General features: G+C 46.2%; 1 protein-coding gene across 1 annotated transcript in view; it reads left to right on the top strand.

Moving 5' to 3' along the window:
• Positions 1-840: 840 nt before the first annotated feature.
• Positions 841-18,084, top strand: part of T265_03497 (hypothetical protein) — a gene marked incomplete at both ends in the record, with an annotated part of 31,325 nt that continues 14,081 nt past the window's right edge. Inside the window, 8 exons of the mRNA XM_009167997.1 lie at positions 841-961; positions 1,012-1,173; positions 5,637-5,734; positions 9,074-9,228; positions 9,317-9,468; positions 12,136-12,351; positions 14,778-15,035; positions 16,696-16,974. Coding sequence (XP_009166261.1) covers positions 886-961; positions 1,012-1,173; positions 5,637-5,734; positions 9,074-9,228; positions 9,317-9,468; positions 12,136-12,351; positions 14,778-15,035; positions 16,696-16,974 — 1,396 coding nt within the window. The remainder of the gene's footprint in view (positions 962-1,011; positions 1,174-5,636; positions 5,735-9,073; positions 9,229-9,316; positions 9,469-12,135; positions 12,352-14,777; positions 15,036-16,695; positions 16,975-18,084) is intronic.

Raw genomic sequence — 18,084 nt, 5'->3', positions numbered from 1 at the left:
TGAAGTTCACATCCGTTACTTTTAAAGTGACGCTTCAGGACGTACATACATTGAAACTGCCGCCTGTAATTCAGAATCAGACATGAACAAGGTACGTAGTATATCGCATATGTTGGAAGCTTCAACACTTGCAACATGTGGTCTATGCAACCATATGCTAAGGTTTATCTTCAATCACAGGTGCATCGATTCAATCACCAGTAAAGACTGGTCTGGTTATCGAACGAGTGATATGGCTGTTACTTCACTTCAGGATTGCACCCAGCGCCACAGATGGCAGTAGGTTGATCGTGTGATACAGTTGCCTAGTTTTCACTTATCAAGAAGAATTTGGTTCTCTGTAATGAAATGGAGTGGTTTCAATCGAGGAACAGACAATGTATGGCCCGGCGGAAGAGGGTGAGTTTTAAGAAAAATTTGGGTGATGTTTGTATGGCTCACCTCTGGCTCCACGTGACCTGTATGCTTGGCTAGAGGCGTTGGAACGCATGGTATCAAGCCGGTCAGTGGAGATCAGCCTGCCAGGATTGTTCTGCGTAATGTCATAAGTGGACTCACCTCTGGAGGTTGTGTTAAGATAGTACTACCCTGTTTTAACCCCCACACACCGTGAGTTTTATCATATGAATTGGAATAGCTGCACGACAGTGACCCACTACTGTCTCAACAGTAGTTTTGCTGCTGTGTCATCTATGTGAGGCACACGGGTCTCACTAACGGCAGTACCAGTAACGCACACTGTTACTTAATTGCCGCTGACTCGCGGATTGACTGTCAGGTGGCTCAACCGTAGACATAGTAGTACATGATCCTCCACTTTACTTCTTTGATTCTTTCTTTCAGAGCATTAAATGAATAACTATACCCACAACTGCGTATTGTAAAATGGCCTCTTGGAACGAGGGTGAGGAAGGTGACAACTGGGTCACTTATGGAGCGGCTTTCAGTGACGACGAAACTGGTATGTTCCATCCACCTTCTTGAACTAACTAACCGCTTGGTAATGTAAAGACGAGGGACGGTTTCGCGCACTGCAGTATGGAAAACGCCGCCCCGTTCCAACTGCCTACGAACAGCGGGTTTTGAACGAGAGAGGAAGACCACTTCGTTTCCATGGCGCATTTACAGGTGGATTTTCCGCCGGCTATTTCAATACTGTCGGTTCTAAGGAAGGTAAGCACTGGTTGGTTAACTCGTACCGTCCGAACGATCATTATCGGTTGGTGATTTATTCATCGCATGAGTCCAGCTGGATTCACCTCTTGTAAAGCACCTCGTATGAAGGCCACACTCTCAGTGAGGACTTTTATAAGTTGCCCATTTTTTTTCAACGAATTGTATTGGAATCCCAATGAAGACCGTCACTAGACATAAAAATTGCCCACATGCGGTAGGGGGTGGTTAATCTAACACGACAAGACATGTATCAGAACGCATTAGCACTTTTAACCGTATTGCGACCATACTTTTCGGGAAACATCGGTTCTCCTAAGTTCACGGAATTTAAGCAAAGTTGCATGATTGACCGGCTGGGCTACCGAATGTTTCATCCGTTCCTTGTTCCCCTCTCCGTTGTCTTTTCACTCACTTTACCGTACCCTTCGTTTGCACAAGTCTCGAAAGCCAGGATTATGTCCGCCATTTCGTGCCTCTTGTGGCATCAAAAAGGTATGTCACTGGGTCTTAAAAACGCGTGCGGGTTGTGTTGTATACGCGGGACTTGGCCGGATAATCTGACCGGAACCTCAGACCTTTGATTCCAGCTGTCTCAGAAGCATATTGCGAGTCTACTAAAACCAGCAGAATCTAACTGAGATGATCCGGGGACAGGTTTTTAGCGGAGCAAAGAGTAATTCACTCGAAAACGGCATCCGGCATCGTAGGCCATGCGATTGAGCCGTGTTTTACGGGTGATTATTTCCGTTTGACGAGAGGGACGTTGTTTTCGACGCCTGATTCGAAGTGACGGAAACTTAAAGCTCGACGGAGTTTGTTACGGTAGAAGGGAATGTGGGATGTTTTGAAAAGTCTGAATGCTATTGGTTCTGTTGGCTTCATAGGTAGTGGTCCACTTTCGCTGTTTGTGCGGTCAACTAATCTCAGTGGCGTTCATGCTATCAGTTTCTATCCGGATTGTTTGTGGTAGACAAGCCCCAGGTCTTCCGTTTCAAAATTGTTTTGGGTCGGTTCAAATGAGTTAACTGTTGTCCGGTGGAAATCAGATCGTCGTAAGCTTCGCTTTGCGCTGGAGTTGAATAATGAACAATGTTCTTTAGAATGGTGTGTAACCTATGGGGTGAGGTGGCTCTGTGGTTAGAGCCCCAATTTATTGAGGGTCCATGGTTCAACTCCGATACCTGCATCTTGACTTCCTCTGTCTAGGCCTGGCAGTATCCCCGCCCTCGTGCTTCCTTCGGGGACATGGTAACTGGGCACCGGAAGGGTGCTATGGCTGTGTAAACTGGAGATACATAAAGATGTTTGTCACATCCTGTTATCCTCGTGTAACATTCGTCCATCCACACTGAAGCATGTGGTTACCCAGAAGTAAGCGCCTATGGCACCTGTATGCATTCTGAGATGTCTATACTTCCAGGCACTTAGTCAGGCAACCTGGAAACTGCTAGTGGTAAACCCTACCATCATCGATTAGCCGTCATTTCCTACAATGTCTCCAACCAGGCCCACGGAAACCCCATCCTGAAAGATGGACCGCACCAACAACACCCATACTCTTCTTGGTCTCTTCCACACTTTTCTGCCAAGTCCCGTGGTGCAGGTCGCAGTTTGTTTCATTCTAAAGGAGGCTGGGAGAACAACACCAGTCTCTGTAGACAATGTTTCGGGAAGCACATGGCCTATATGTCATACGTGCTGGTTCCGGATGTTTCTCGTGACTGGAGCACAGATGTGTGGAGAAATTTCCCACAATTTTAATGGCCTCTTGAATTGAAAGGGGAATCTTCTGAGACGGTATGTGCCGAAGCGTGACTTTGCACTTTGTAGGCGCAAGGCACATATCAAATGATGATGCGATGGTGGTTAGTTTGGCTCGGCTTTCGTCTTCAAAGATGTGAGTGTACAGTCGAACACTCATTTTCTAACCGTCTCGTTGCGGATTTGCCGCCACCAACTTACACGAGCGGTAGTTCTTTTATTTGTGAAGTTCATGTTTGTTTGTAGGCGGAAATAATGCCAGGACGATAGAACCTAGGCAGATGGATTATTAGGGTCTGCAACTAAAGTCATTGGCTCAAAAAGTCTAACCGCAAAGCAACGGTGGTATGGTTCAGACTACTAGAGTAGGTCAGCGTTTGAGTAACAGATTGCCACACTTGTTCCAATCTCTAAACTGGAGGGCCGGAAGACGGCGAGACCTTTATCCACTGACCAACCTGCTAGACAAGGCTCTGGATGCTGCACGAGCACCCTCCAGTACAACTCGTTGGGTTACTGAGGTACGTGAACCGTTGCACCACGTTAAGTTCCAGCCTCTTCGGACGGTAGTTAAGCACCATTATGTACCGCTGACCTATTGCAGTCAGTAACGGTGATGAGCTGTGTCAAAGACCTGAAGAGGTCTAGGTTAGACTACTCGCTGAAGCCACGGGTCACAGCTGCACAAAACAATCCATATTACAGCCTGATACACATGTCCCTTGGGGTTCAGAGTTATGCCGTTTTACCGCCATAGGTGTCTCAGATTAGCCCATGCGTCCCTGAGTGATTCGGACATTAGCCTCATGTGTCACACTACAGTCGGTACTTATACAACGCTCCACAACCTCGGGTGTCTTCTCGGATTGTAAGTGGCGTTTTGTGTAACTGCATGTCCATTCAACGACGTCCGTGAACCGGAGGATTTCCTCGCAAGTAGGGCACATGGTGAATTGACCATTTTGAGTGATGAGCCGTCGTAATTTAGTTGAGTAGTGTCCAAAACGTTGGCTGTAGACCGAGTATACCGAAGTTCGAATTTGGCTCGGTTTTTCGGCCACCTCTTTCTCACCCGAAAAGCTATTTGCGTGACTTTCACTGGCCCTTTATGACGGTCGGCAAATAGTCGTAGATTAATCGATGGAATTTGTGAATACAAGGGGTAAATTTGCTTTGAATTTCCTCTCTGCTATGTTTTACGTCCAGAGTTAAATGAAGCAGATGCAAAGCGATACGGACGATTCATTCATCGTGAACCCGAAGGTTTGATATCACGATGGTAATTTATGCGATAATTAGTCCAATCATGAAGAAGATTGGGCAGATATAGCAGGGCAGGTATGTGTGCATTGCGAATATACACTCCTGTCTAGCTGTATACAACATCAAGCGTGATCGCACGGCGCGTATCAGGGCTGGCTGAATCAGATTACTCAACATGAACAGTCTCTGATAGGGACAGACCTGCCATTTAGTACGTATTATATGACCGCAGAGGATTAAGTGAGCTCTCCCGGGAATGCCACAACAGCGCCTAGCATGTGCAGTGGGGTGTACAGCCTGCCATCCCACACGTTTGTGTGCGATAAATATACAGGGCAGAATGGTTCATATTCGTAACAACACTACCGCCAAAACCGGAAACAAAATGCTATTTGTTGAATGCTGACGACGGATACAAACGACACCATCATGTGTTACGTTTGCCTCTTGGCTTCTTGGATTTTATCTGTCTCTCAACCAACGAACCAGTAACTCGTTAGTAAACCGTCAACTCAACAACCAAAGTGGACGACTTTCCTCATCAGCAGACTCAGATAGTCCTAATTTAAAATATGTGCTACTCAGTTTCACCTAGTAGTATCGTCAAAAATTGATTAGGACAATTCTGGTGGCGTTCGCACCGACTGCTCAGCTGCTTTTGCCGTCTTCGAAGAATAAGCTCTATACAAGGCGATGATTACAACTAGTTAATCAGGTACTTGTGATGGTTTTTCTTAAGCTTGTTTCATCGTATGTAGAGTCGGAAGGCGTCTTTCTGATCAGTTTCCCTTTCAGTGTGCTGATCCTACCACTCACAGAAAGGTTAGATCAAGATTGAATATAACATTTTTATTTGTTGCGAGAGCTGGTACTCCATATAGCGGATTTTTGATGGAACTTGACTACGCGGAAATCTCGGATTTCACTGAGTTGTTATTCATGGCTTGTCGCTCGCTGTGCTGTAAACTCCTTTTATCCTGGTGTAACAGCGTTCAGTACTGATGAGCCGTGCGAGTAGTCTGTGATCGTGTCGAAACTCTGCCCTGCGTCGAATGCAAGGTGAATTTTATTACGGAACTTGTGGAACTGCTTTGCAATGTTTGTTTACACTTGTTTAATAGTCAATGGATACTCATGGAGGTTCAAGAAGACGCTTGAGAATGTGAGGTTTTTAAAAACCGAGCGAATATGAGATGCTCACTTTCCCATCCCATAGCTTGTAACTGCTTAGTTGTTGTTTGCCAATAAGCGACTTCTCGGTGAAGGGCTTTCCTTCTTTCACTGGTATGAAAGTTCCCCTGATATTATGATGTGATATTATGATTGCCTCTACCAAAAGACATTGGATTGATGATCACCCCTCAGAAATTCGGTTAGAGCTTGGAGTTTGTGTATCTTGGGTTTTTTTTAATGTTTCCCGCATCTCCATTCCTCAGGTTTTCAACCGCAAAGTTTTCATTCATCACGTAAGACAAGACAGCGTGATGCAAAAGAGCAAGCGGTCCAGCGTCCGGAAGATTTTATGGATGAAGAGGTGAGTCGTGAACTTGTTTTGTACTCATTTGATGCTTGTATATGCGTAATGCGCCACTCATAAGGTTGCTAAGAATTCTTCGACAGCCCATGACCGGTTTCACTCTTCTTGATAATAGCCTTTGTTGAGGTACTGACCAATGTTTCTTGACCGTTCTATGATCTAATTGGGGCGAAGACCATGGACCCTATCTATTGATGTGAATATGTGTGAGTCAGATCGATCTACTACTCAAGTGTAAGGCGCTCGTCTCTGTTAATTTTTTGTTCACGTAAGTGTGGTCGATATTGATTGTTTCAGACATCTTATCTACCTGGTATAACTTCGTGCAGTAGCACTGCATCGCCGGAACGCTTTCCCATTATTAGGCTTCAGGATGGTCGGATCACTAACACAGGTCTGGTGCGACGGTTTGCGTATCTCAGTACTCCACTGAGGTACACTAGAGCATTCCAGTGCGACATCCACGGTGTCTCTCCGTTGGGACAAATCAGTGCACGGAGATCCGATAAGCACAAATTTGAGGTTGGGACAAATAGGGGCACCTGTTTCTTGTAACATATACCACAATTGTGGTCCAACCCAAGGAGGCAAATTCTCGTTTAACAGTCGAAAAGCTTTCTGAGCAAACATGTCATAACGTGCCATGTGACGCTTTGAAAATGGCCTTTTTACAAGACATAAATCACGCTTGTAAAGAGGTAGCAACTGCCATATTTGACGCTGGGATCTTGGCGCCCACAAGTCAAACACTAGATCTCGGTGCAAGGCTTTCTATGCCTTCGGTACCGCGCCATGATCTGGCCAAATGGTCTGCTGGACGTCAACGCGAATGAAATTTCTGTGTAATTAGGAAATAGTGGTGGAATCGATAAGCTGAAAGAAAATAGGGGATACTAGTGTGGCGAGAAATTCACTTAAGCTGTTCCAATGAGCCTGTGAAACGACAGCGAGGTCAACGTCTGCCCATATGCTAACCAAATGTAATGTTCAAAATCTAATATATGATGGCAACCAGCGTCTCTATCGCTAGTCAGAATATTCCCAACAGCAGTTCATGTGGGCGTCGTCTTTTATGCCCTTTTTTATCCGACCCGCTTAAACCGTAGTTGGTGCATTTAGAGCCCCCCAAGTTGATGGGGTACTGGTTCGTGTTTCTGCTTAGAAGTGCCATCGAGCTCTCCAGTCAGATAAGCCTCCATAAGCGCTACTCAAGGGCGATAGTGTATCTCTGCGTTCTACCCTAGCTAGATTGTTTAAACACAGTACACTACTCATGAGTTTTACGAAAACTCTTCAACGGCCCACGAACTTACGTTCCGTTTGAACCTGTACTGGACGAAATTAGCGTAACGCACTCATTTGCATCTCATGCGAGGTAGCTGAATCCAAGCTGAATCTCCCGCTTATGGTGTTCTTTTATGTTCACTTATTTACACTGTCCGAAAGCTTCGGTTTCGCACCTGAGACGCGACAATACTGGTGGATCGTACGAAGTGAAGCATGAGGCCGCCTGTTGCACCACATTTAGTTTCTTTAGAGTATCATAAAGTAGAGATCCAGTTGAGTCTCCCTTGAAGACCGGATTGATATGCAAATGAGTATATTTGTCGAAATCTGTCCAGTTTGGGTTCAATTAGAACGTAAGGTTGACGGAAACCCGGGGACTGCGCCTACCTGATGAGCCCCAGGAAGGGCGAAAGCGGCCGTGAGATTTCTAAAGGTTTTAATCAACGTTATAAGTAGTGTACCACGTCTACATAATGATAAGAAATTATATCTGAAGTTGAAACAGTGCTGATCCATAACAAGCTGTAAGTGGTAAGCAAGAACATTGCACATCAGCCTGCTGTTTGCTCACGTGAGTAAGTAGACCTTCAGAACGACCAGGTCTTGTGACCGAGATTTGCCTGTGCTTTCCTCCTTTACTTGGCATATTTGAGCGCTGAGTTCTATTACCCGTTTAATGACATTTCTCACCAACCGAAACTATTGATCTCGAGATAGCTCAGTAGTTAAGGCGCGAGTCTACCGACCGGAAGGTGGCTGATTCGAACCCAACCTTGACATCTCGACTACTTGGCAACAACCGTTTTCCTCGACTTCACAGGAGCTCCGGATCTTCCACATGTACTTGCCCAGGAAAGGCTGACCCTGAGTTTTGTGAAAATACCTCTTGCTTTGCATTCTCACACTCCTCGTGGTGTGCGAGCTTACAACGAGCTGTTCCAGAGCTTTCCTACAACTATTGGGGTCTGGCGGGATTGCCCTTGTTCTCCTTTTCTGTTCAGATTTGTCATCGATATTCCAATGAGTATTAATACCATTCTTAGAGGAGCTGAGTTGTTGCTGTCTGAATCATACCTAGCTAATGACTGATGGACTTAGGCTATGCGGACAACAACGCCTTGCTATTTGACGGCCATTGGTCCGTACGTGCTCGTTCTGGTAGAATTTCAGGGGCTTCTTACTAAAGAGTGGTGAGAAAAGATAAGAAAGGAGACGTAGTGCGAATAAGCCCTATGCCGTTGGGGAAAACAATGAAGAATAAGGTACCTATGCCTTTACATATACATATACATCAAAATAAACACTCGTGAGCTTCATGTCGGAGTGGGGTGTCCGTGGATTCAGGTAGATATCCTGTTACGATCAGTGGTCGTGGCCGCATATATACAACATTGGAAGTCATGCTGGAGCGCGTGGTTTTGCTGTTAGTGTTCACGGAAACCACCGCTCAATTTTATGGACTCAACTAAATGGTTGACCTGGCTTGGTTGGCAACCATAGGCTCGCAAACGTTCTCAGACCTAATCGGCCTCTGCCCTGCATCCCCAGTCGCCGGCCAACAGCCTGAAACGCTCCACTGAATAGGGACATTTCCGCATTCGGAGTTAGTAGCCACCCGAACTGTGAGTACAACTAAACCCGTAAACGCATCAGACGCCAAGTTGTTGCATTGATGATGGAGGGAGACAGTCAAGCTTGGCAGTTTCATCATGCTAGAGAAGTGGAAATCTAGTCCACTATTGGGAACTTACTGGCACTCTGCCATTGAAGTGCGAGGAACCGACGTAAGACGGACTGCACACCACGAGCGTGGTGCGTCGATAACCAGCCTACCTAGACATATCAGCGATGGTTCCTTCCATAAAGTTGTAACCTAATTCATCGCCCGTGAATACAGATCCTCCTCTGTAGATGAAGTCAGACCAACTTTTCAAGGAGAAACAAGGCTCGGGTTCTAGGTGGGTTGTCACTTCTCTGTGTGACCCTAGTTGATAAAATCGCTACACATTTGAGTTTATCGTCTTTGTTGTTTTGCTGTAATCTCACCAGGATTTTGGAGAACATGGAATTGCCCCAAGACGAATCAAAATGGCTCATACTTTCGATGACACTCATATCCGCGATACGCTCAAGGTTGCTCTTGGAGGTCAGTCAGTCATACCCGGCGCTGGCTCTATCTTGAAAGACCTCATTGTGTTGTCAAAGTGAGTAAAGATACCCTGAAGAAATCGGATCATATACGCACCATTACTTTGTCCCTTGGTTCATAATTCTTTCTGTTTCCGCACACAGGGGTCCGTTGGCTGATCGGCTTCTTCGAAAATTGGGCTGGAAGGATAAAGCCTACGTCCTCGACGCCGAAGAAGCCGATCAATCAGTTGGTTCGACATCTCTTCCAGAGACTACGGAAGCCAAGTCAACATCGGCGAAGGAAGAGGCTTCAGGTACGTCAGTGTGTCAGAAAAATATCAAATAAACCTGACTTTTGGGAAATGACTTTTACCTTTAGGTTCCCGTTTCCAAAGATAATAGATTCAACCCGAATTCATCCAACATCGTCTGCATAAGTTGACATACAATAAATAAATAAGGGTATAACTGAACCAAGTTCCACTCGTTCCGTTCAGTATGCGTGGACGAGATGGCCCAAGTGGTTAGGGCGCGAATTTACTGATCGAAAGGTTCGTGGTTCGAACCCGACCTCTGCCTCTCGACTTTTCCTGTCTAGGCTTGGGCAACCTGGCAGTATCCCAGCCCTCGTGCAACCTTCGGGCGGCATGGCAGTTAGGCACCGAAAGTGTGCTATAGCTGGACGATAAAAGAACCCGAGCATCAATATCATTTACAGCCGTCGTTTACACCGCCGAGTTTATCCGACTGAGCCCTACACACGTTCCAAGTAACGGAGGTGAAACCCACAAAAACATATTTGTTGATTTTGGGAGAAAATGGACCAGTGTATCATTGTTCGTTACCTTGCTTGTTTCCGCTAGTTCTGCTGTTCAACGAAGACGCCAACAAGACAGTCATTTTACTCAGTAACAAAGATTGCCTCCACTACCGATCGATTAAGTGACGACTGGTCCTGAACAAAGAACCATCACGCTTGCTTAGTCTGGATTAGTGGGAACGTCGACTGATACGTTCCAGTTTCAGTGTGGTCTGCCCAGATCTTTGGTTTTGACCTGCACAACTAGGTGGTTCCTTTTTTGTGTCGTTGTCGCTTCCTTCTTGTAACATAACACCTGGTGCAGCACATTCAGTTGCCTGAGAACATCATAAACGAGAGATTCAGCTGGGTTCCAGGTGAGTCTCTCGAAAGAACCAAATTAGTTTGCAAATGAGTGTATATTCGCTAATTTCGTGCAATTTGGTTTCAAGTGGAACATAAGGTTGACGGAAACCCGGGGACTGCGCCTACAAGATGAGCCCCAAGAAGGGCGAAACCGGTCGTGGGCTGTCGACGGATTTCCAGCAACCTTATGAGTAGTACATTACAAAGATATAACACCTGGTCGTGTTTCGTGCGTTGAATTCATCTCTTCCGTGCTGAGCAACAAACTGGTCCATATTTGAAATGTTTTGTTTAAAATTTCATGTTCTTTTTGAACGTATTTGTACTTTCCGTGTACTATCTCGTCTTGTAAATTGATATCGGATGTACGGGTCGATGTGGAACTGGGGCTACCATACACGCGATCATTGATGGACCATTTGTTTTGTTTCTTATGGCTTACATCAGAAATTTCCTTTTTGACGGACACGTGCCTCCCGGATCGATAGAATGAGAAAACGTCTAGCAAAGTAGGCACAACACAGTGTTCAGTTTGGCTTTGAAGTCAGTCGTCGTTGTTCAGCTGTAGCACCCTTCCGGCGCCTAGCTGCCATGCCATCCGAAGGATGGGATACTGCCAGGTTGCCCAAGCCTAGACAGGGGAAGTCGAGAGGCGGAGGTTAGGTTCGAACCACGGACCTTCTTGAGCCATCTCGCCCCGTCTTTGAAGTCAGGGAACATTTTGATCGTTTTTACATCCTATCGACGACTCTTCTTGATTTTGGTTTCGCGACCTAAGTAGAACGGTCAAAGTTGCGTCTCTGTAAGCGTTCTCACCGTTGCTGCTAGTGGACCCCAGAAGTAGCCGGCATTGGGAATCAAGCGAGCAGTTTCATGTGTCGCTTCTGTGGGACACGAATGGATCGGTTCATTTACACGTTTTTAGCATCCCTACTTTTCTGTTCCATATTACGCAGATGTAATAGGCAGAACGCTACGTGCTATTTGGTGGTAGTTGTCTCTCCCATTCAACTACAAGCATTCGGATTTTTACACGTAGTACCTACCAACTGAATTTCTGATCAATTTCTGGTTCCCAAATCACTGTACTGCGCACTTGGCTACTGCGAAAGACTTAGTTCATAAGCAACCTTGAAGTTGCAGTGAATGTGCGTGTTGGCCATCGTTAGTTCAAAGTCATGACTGCAGCTCTGTCGGTTGTGATTAACATTCATCAATGAGCTAAGCTGCGATAAAAGCGAAACAGCGGTTTGTTTGAGGTAATTTAGCCGTGGAGAGCGAAATCTCACTGTCATTAGTGAATAGAGACAGTATTTGTGCATAAGAGCGTGCTGAGTTAAACTCGGCATTCTTGGCTACGTACTTCATCGAAAACTTTGTTGGACAGTTTCCGGGACAGTACCTCCGGGTTTAGAGCTCAAAGAAAACCTTGGATTTAGGGTATAACTGGATCTGATCGGGTTTAAGAGCGGACACAGTGCGGCAACTTTTTGTCAGCGGGGAATACGACCCAGAAGTATGATTAACCTAGACTTGAGGAAGCTTTCTGGACTTCCTCATAGTCAGGGAGCTGAATTCGCTCTTGGGAAGATTCACCAGTCCTATGAGTACCATTTCGGTTCAGCCATTTTGGCTTGTAACGAATGGACAACTTTCGTGAGTTTTTTGGATTAATACAGTTTTTGTGCCGTTTTCTCCTTTTGACAAAACGATGTCATAAATTAGTAGCATGAATCTGCTGTTGGCTTGATACATACACAATCAAGAGTGCTTTTTGATTTGTCATCTTGCTTCATCACCCCCACCCGTGATTAAGGTGCCCTGTTGTACACAAAGATTTGCTTTGATGCGAAAGCGAACACGTTCGGTCTGGGCTATTCCGGCCTCAACCCTGATGTTGCCATGGGACGGCGACAGCCCACACTCGCAGGCCGTCATCCCGAGGAGTCTGCTGCCGCTCTACTTCAGCGACAGGGGAGTATGCAATTCGGATTTGACCCACGTGCAGGTCAAGTGCGGGCCGGTATTCGAGGTAAATTTGGCTCCTTACCATGTACTTGCTGTCCTCTCACAGTTTATATGCACTCCATGGTTGTCGGCTTTCCTCTTAGACAGAATTTGTACGCTCTGTCGCCGCCTTTCTGACTAACATATGTAAGTGTAGTTCGGACGCCGGAGCATTACTTGTTGTTTCACCGGAATTTCTGTAGTGTTTTTGGGACATTTTATGTATCGTCAAATTATTGAAGTAGGAGTTCTCTTTCACCTTATTTGTGACCGCTTTTTCAGCTGACACGCTAACCAGTATTCGAATAGTCGTTCCATTGATCCACCGTCTCATCTATTTATCAAATACACACGATCTCCAAACCGAAAGCTACCAGACATACTGACGGGGTGGTTGGGCTTGATTGATGCAGTATTGTAGCAGGCTTCCACAAGATTTGATCACGCTACGAAGGCTAAAGGGGGCAGCAAGCCCCAATTGCGGGTATGCGTAGTACGAAGCGGTTAAAGCCGTGCTGTTCTGCGGTTGGATCGTGAAACCTGTGGGCGATTAGTATGTCCATATTGGTGGCGATGCTGCTTTTTCCAGAGAAAGAACCGGTTAGCAAAGGTCTGCCCTAAAACTCAACACTCCGATCGTTCAACGTCGACAGTAATCACTGGCGAACTGTACCCTATGCAGTTGAGGTACAACAATAATTCTTCGAGAACCCACTGCCGCTTAAAGCGCTTATGTTGAGCGCCTTCGGGTTAGGCCAATTCTCCGCAACCAGTTAGGTTATTGGTTCCGGACAGGCCTCTCCAGAGAATCCTACTACCCTCAGTTTTGCGTGCCATACTTTTGAGTCGAGTGCTCGAGGTGGGTTCCCTCAGTTACAGTATGTTTCTCGACTTTACCAACCGGAAACTATCGTTTGCACTTGAATCTCTTTGTTCACCTACTCCCATTAGCATCCTTTCCATCCTTCAGGTGGTCCGTTGCGTCGATTCCGTACCTAAACGAGAATGACCCGACACTATACTAAAAAAATCTGACAACCTCAAAGATTGGGCGCTGACATTCTTGTTTTACATTTCTACCAATTTCTGCCGTGTCTCTGAAGCACGCATACAAGACCTTAGTTCTGTAATGCACCCCAGACCACATAGGAAGAGCTTGGATTTTCCATCAGTTGCTCTCCACTGGTTGATTGAGTGGTCTTGATGCAACGGCTGATGGCACCTACAACTGAAGACGCCTTATTGGATTGGATTTCAGTAGGCAGTATCCTTTTTGCGGTACAATTCTCTGACTCAGTGCAATGCGATGCGGTGAACGGTGTTTGCTTGTTGCACTGGGATACACCCCCTGCAGACGGCATCTCTGAAGCTTAGAAAGATTAGTTTTTTCGTCGAGATATATCACGACTACTTCAGAAAGAAATCATCCTGCAGGGAGACGCTCCTGTTGGATGAGGAGGCCCAAAGAAAGCGTGGTAACTGATCTGAAGTCGATACTGGTCATGTGGTCGACTGGGCTGCGGCTGTCTCAGCATCCGTTGCTGGTCAGCATGAGTCCTAAATACAAACGTTCATACTGTGTTGCTCTGAGACTTCCATTCTCAAATTAGTCATAAACTTACCTGTATCTTTCGGCCATCGGTTACAGGTGGATAGCCCGAATTGAAGAATGCTCTTCCTTCCGGGATGTACAATCAGATTCCGGTCATGTCGTTTTGCCGGCTTGCTTATCGATCCGCTTTACATCTACATCACACACTGATGTAGATTCATTTAGTTTACTAACCCCAACGGGTTTTTGTGGCTCGACAACATCGAGTGCTTTGGTTCAAAAGTCCTCTTAAGTATACAATGACGCGAAGGGCGAACGTTAATTGACACTAAAAGAACTCATTAGGGCTTTTTGCCAAGCCGTGCGATGCGATCCAGTAGCTAGCAACCACAACGGTGCGTGCAGCTCTTTTAGCTAATCAGGAGCCTAAAGAGTGGCAGGACGCTGGTATAGTGTGAAAGTGCAGCCGCACTCTTTTTTCAGCTGGAACCATATCCAAACTGATCACTAGTCTACCCTTTTTATTTTATAAAATTCTCTTTGCAGAGGAATTTTTATTCGCGCAAATACCCACTATTCGGTAGCACAGTCAGCTAAGGTCTGATTTCCCTAGGAGACCTAGAAATGCATCTGTGAATGACATCTTGGCTCCGAAGTACCATCAGGGTACCTCCAACGTCGCCTATTATTCGGCTTGGAGTGGAGCAAGTACGCTTATTCCACACCCGATTACCTTGGACACCGTCATCCCGTTCACCATCAGTCAAGCATGCACTAGTTACAATCAATCACTTCTCTCCTGCAGTCTTGACAACCCTCTGAAACTTGCACCCAAAGTTAATTTTTGCTTTACATAAAAGTACACCTATCCAACTTCACGGATTGTACTTCAATTTTAGGACAAGCTTTTGGTGTTGGTGCCTTGGAAGTTGAAGACGAAGATGTGTACACAAACGATCAGCTCGTCGACTACGACTGGGAAATTGGCGGTGCTGCATCCGAGGGAGAGGACAATGAGGATGATGAGGAAGCGGAAATGGAAGCTGCGAGACTCGGGCGTTGGTCCAAATCATCCGGTGCGCGAAAGTCCAATGTTACTCCGAAAGTTGTAAGACAGAAAACCTTTGATGGTTGGACGGCACCTTCAAACAAGTCAGGTAAAACCTTTGGCTTTGTGGACGTTTTTCAAGTGGTTACACATGATAAGCCGACCGGAACATTCTATGAGTTTCAGCCGTATACACATCTACCGCAATTGGAGGCACAGTATTCGATCATCGTTGCTTTGTACGAGGATTGGCTGTTCATTCCTTACGTCCGTTCACCTTGGTGTACCTCTCTAGATGTGGGCAGCTTAATTCGAGTATTCTGAGACCTAAATGTCACAAGTTTTCACCGTTTAGGTTTTCAATAGCTAATATGGGAGCCGCATTGATTAATTCGTCGTTGATCAGCTCTTGTTCTGATCTGGATTGTTGCATGGAACCTTTTGAAAGTTTTTCTGAATCACTGTGATTCGTGCAACCAGATTGTGATAATAGAACGGACGTGTGAGAGTGTACGGAGAGCTCTCCAAAAGCTTCCGCACACAAAGCGGTGTCCGTCAGGGATGCCCACTCTCTCCATTCCTTTTTAACTTTGTGATCGATGAAATAATGAGACGAACGCTGGAGGGTCTCCAAAACCCTGGTGTTCAAATAGCCAGTGAAGAAAACCTTGTCGATCTGGAATATGCAGACGACATCCTTCTCATGTTCGAAGAGGAGGAAAAGACGCAAGGATTCTTGGACGAACTGACCAAAGTCATCCCGTCCTTTGATATGCACTTTGCACCCACAAAGTGTAAGGTCATGCTCGTGGACGTGCAGTCACTGAAAACGCCCCTTACAATCCAGGGAGAGGTACTGGAAGTTGTGGAGCGTTTTACGTACCTTGGAAGTTGTATTAGTTCTGATTGCAGTGTGACAGATGAGGTGAATGCACGAATCTGCACGGCGCGGGCCGCGTTTGCTAACTTGAAACACCTATGGCGTCAGAATGGTTTATCCCTGAATCTGAAAGGACGTGTGTNCAGAACCATAGCTCGTGTGGGTTGGTGTCAGCGAATCCGTAACGAGGCAGTTAGAGAGCGCGTTTTCGGTTGTGTAACGGGTATTTCCATTGGAGGATGTGTCTAGCTGCTTTGGTTGGGACAGGTGTTGCGTATGCCGAATCATCGTTTGCCGAAGAGAGTGCCGTTTTCCATGCCCAATTCAGAGTGGCGTAAACAGAGAGGTGTTCAAATCTTGACTCGGCAAAGGAGTATGAAAGAGATCACGAAGCGCTTTGGTGCTGTCGGTGCTACCGGATTTCCAGGATGGGGACCGCGTGATCCTCACTGTGCCTGTTTGGAGACACTACAAGATATGGCTGCCAACCGATGTCAGTGGCGTTCTTGTTGTCAGTTTCTATCCAGATTGCCTGAGTGAATGTCTGGAGGTGTAGGCACCTCGGAATGATTGTGGTAAGCTAGCAGTAAGTCCCTTCTGCATTCATCTTTACACTATTCTTTACAATAAGGCTTCCAAATAAACCATGGTTGTACGACAGTGAAGCATCGGTGTTGAACACTGATGTCATGCTGTCGGTGATGATGATGAATAGAATAGAACTTTCGTATTGATCGAATGGGTCTCAGACATTGCAAGACTTTTCGTTGTCCTTTGAGGGGAATGTGTGTGGTAGCTAAGACTTGTCGAAGTGCGTAATTCTGTTGTATCTATCTGGTTGATCGCCTTCCTACCAATCATTCTTCATGCTTTTCGTGTCTTTCTTCAGGTGCTCGACAGTCCGCAAGTTTCACTGGCGTCGCCACTATTCCTGGTTTCACAACCGGCTCGGACGCGTCACAACTGGAGTTGTTCGCCCATGATACGCCGGTGATTCGGCTACCTCCCGGCTACATGCCTGTATTCAATCCACTTTGTGTTCGGGATCCCACTGTCAAACCTGAAGTAAACGATGCCCCATTGGTTGATGATAAATTCAAGTTGGCTCACCCTTCAAAGCCACTCGATGCTGTTGCTCGGGGTCGCCTACTTGATGAAGCGAGTTCAGGTTAGTTTCACAACACGTGAGTATGGTACATGACTATGAAGCAACCTTTGTGGGCGAGATGGCCCAGTGGTTAGAGCACGAATTACTGATCGGAAGGTCCGTGGTTCGAACCTGACCTCTGTCTCTCAATTTCCCGTGTCTAGGCTTGGGCAGCCTGGCAGTATCCCAGCCTTCCTTCTGGTGGCATGGCAGCTAGACACCGAAAGGGTGCTACAACTCAGCGATTTCGGGCCAGTTCAATCACATTGCTGATTAGCCCCTTGTGTTTGAGCTGTATGCCTTTCAACTACTGTCCGGTAGTTTGCGAGTTCAAATCTCCTTGGAGGTCTGTGAGATATACACTGTCGGTGATCCTCATCAAGGGTGAAACGGTGCTTGTCTCCCTTTCGACATAGGTTGGATCCAATTACAGGACGAACATCTCAACTGCGGTTAAGAGCCAACCCCCTATTGGGGGGTCACAGGGAATGTGGCAACGAACCGGTTGACCAGCCTGGTCTACTAGGAATTTAGTTTCATCACTTCGACGCAGATAATGTTCTTACAATCGTTTGCTTGTAAGCTACGGTGTAGCTCGCACGAAACATTCTTTGCATTGGTAGCTTTTATGTCATTTAGAGGCATTTCGACCTGCGGGCATTGTTGAAGTAAGTGAATACGGTCACAATGACCGTTTTCCGAGCGTATACCCATAGTGTTATGCTACTTGTATCATAGTAAAAAACGCGTACTATTCGTGGCTCCGTAGAGTCACATCACAACACAAGCACATTGGGACCAACAGCCAATATGCTTGCTTGGGCTATCTGGGCCGTGAGCAAGTAAAGTCATAAGTCCTACTGTGCTTGAAGAGGCGATAAGTTCACCAAATGCTTACCGAAGGTTTTCCAATCTAAATATTGGATAACCATGGGAACATTGTTGACCCTATTGGTCCCACTCCGCTTTACGAATGTGTGCATACCCAAAAATTCCACATGACCAAACTGCTGATACACCTGAAGTAAACATTGTCCAGAAAAGCGCATGCGATAGTATAACAACATTGTAAGTAAGATCAGTTGGTTGGGGCGCGAATTTACTGACCGGAAGGTCCGTGGTTCGAACCCG

The sequence above is a fragment of the Opisthorchis viverrini genome, assembly GCF_000715545.1.
Source record: "Opisthorchis viverrini unplaced genomic scaffold opera_v5_50, whole genome shotgun sequence".
NCBI classification, from domain to species: Eukaryota; Metazoa; Platyhelminthes; class Trematoda; order Opisthorchiida; family Opisthorchiidae; genus Opisthorchis; species Opisthorchis viverrini.
Note: the sequence above shows the minus strand (reverse complement) of the source record. Positions and strands in the feature narration are given on the sequence as shown.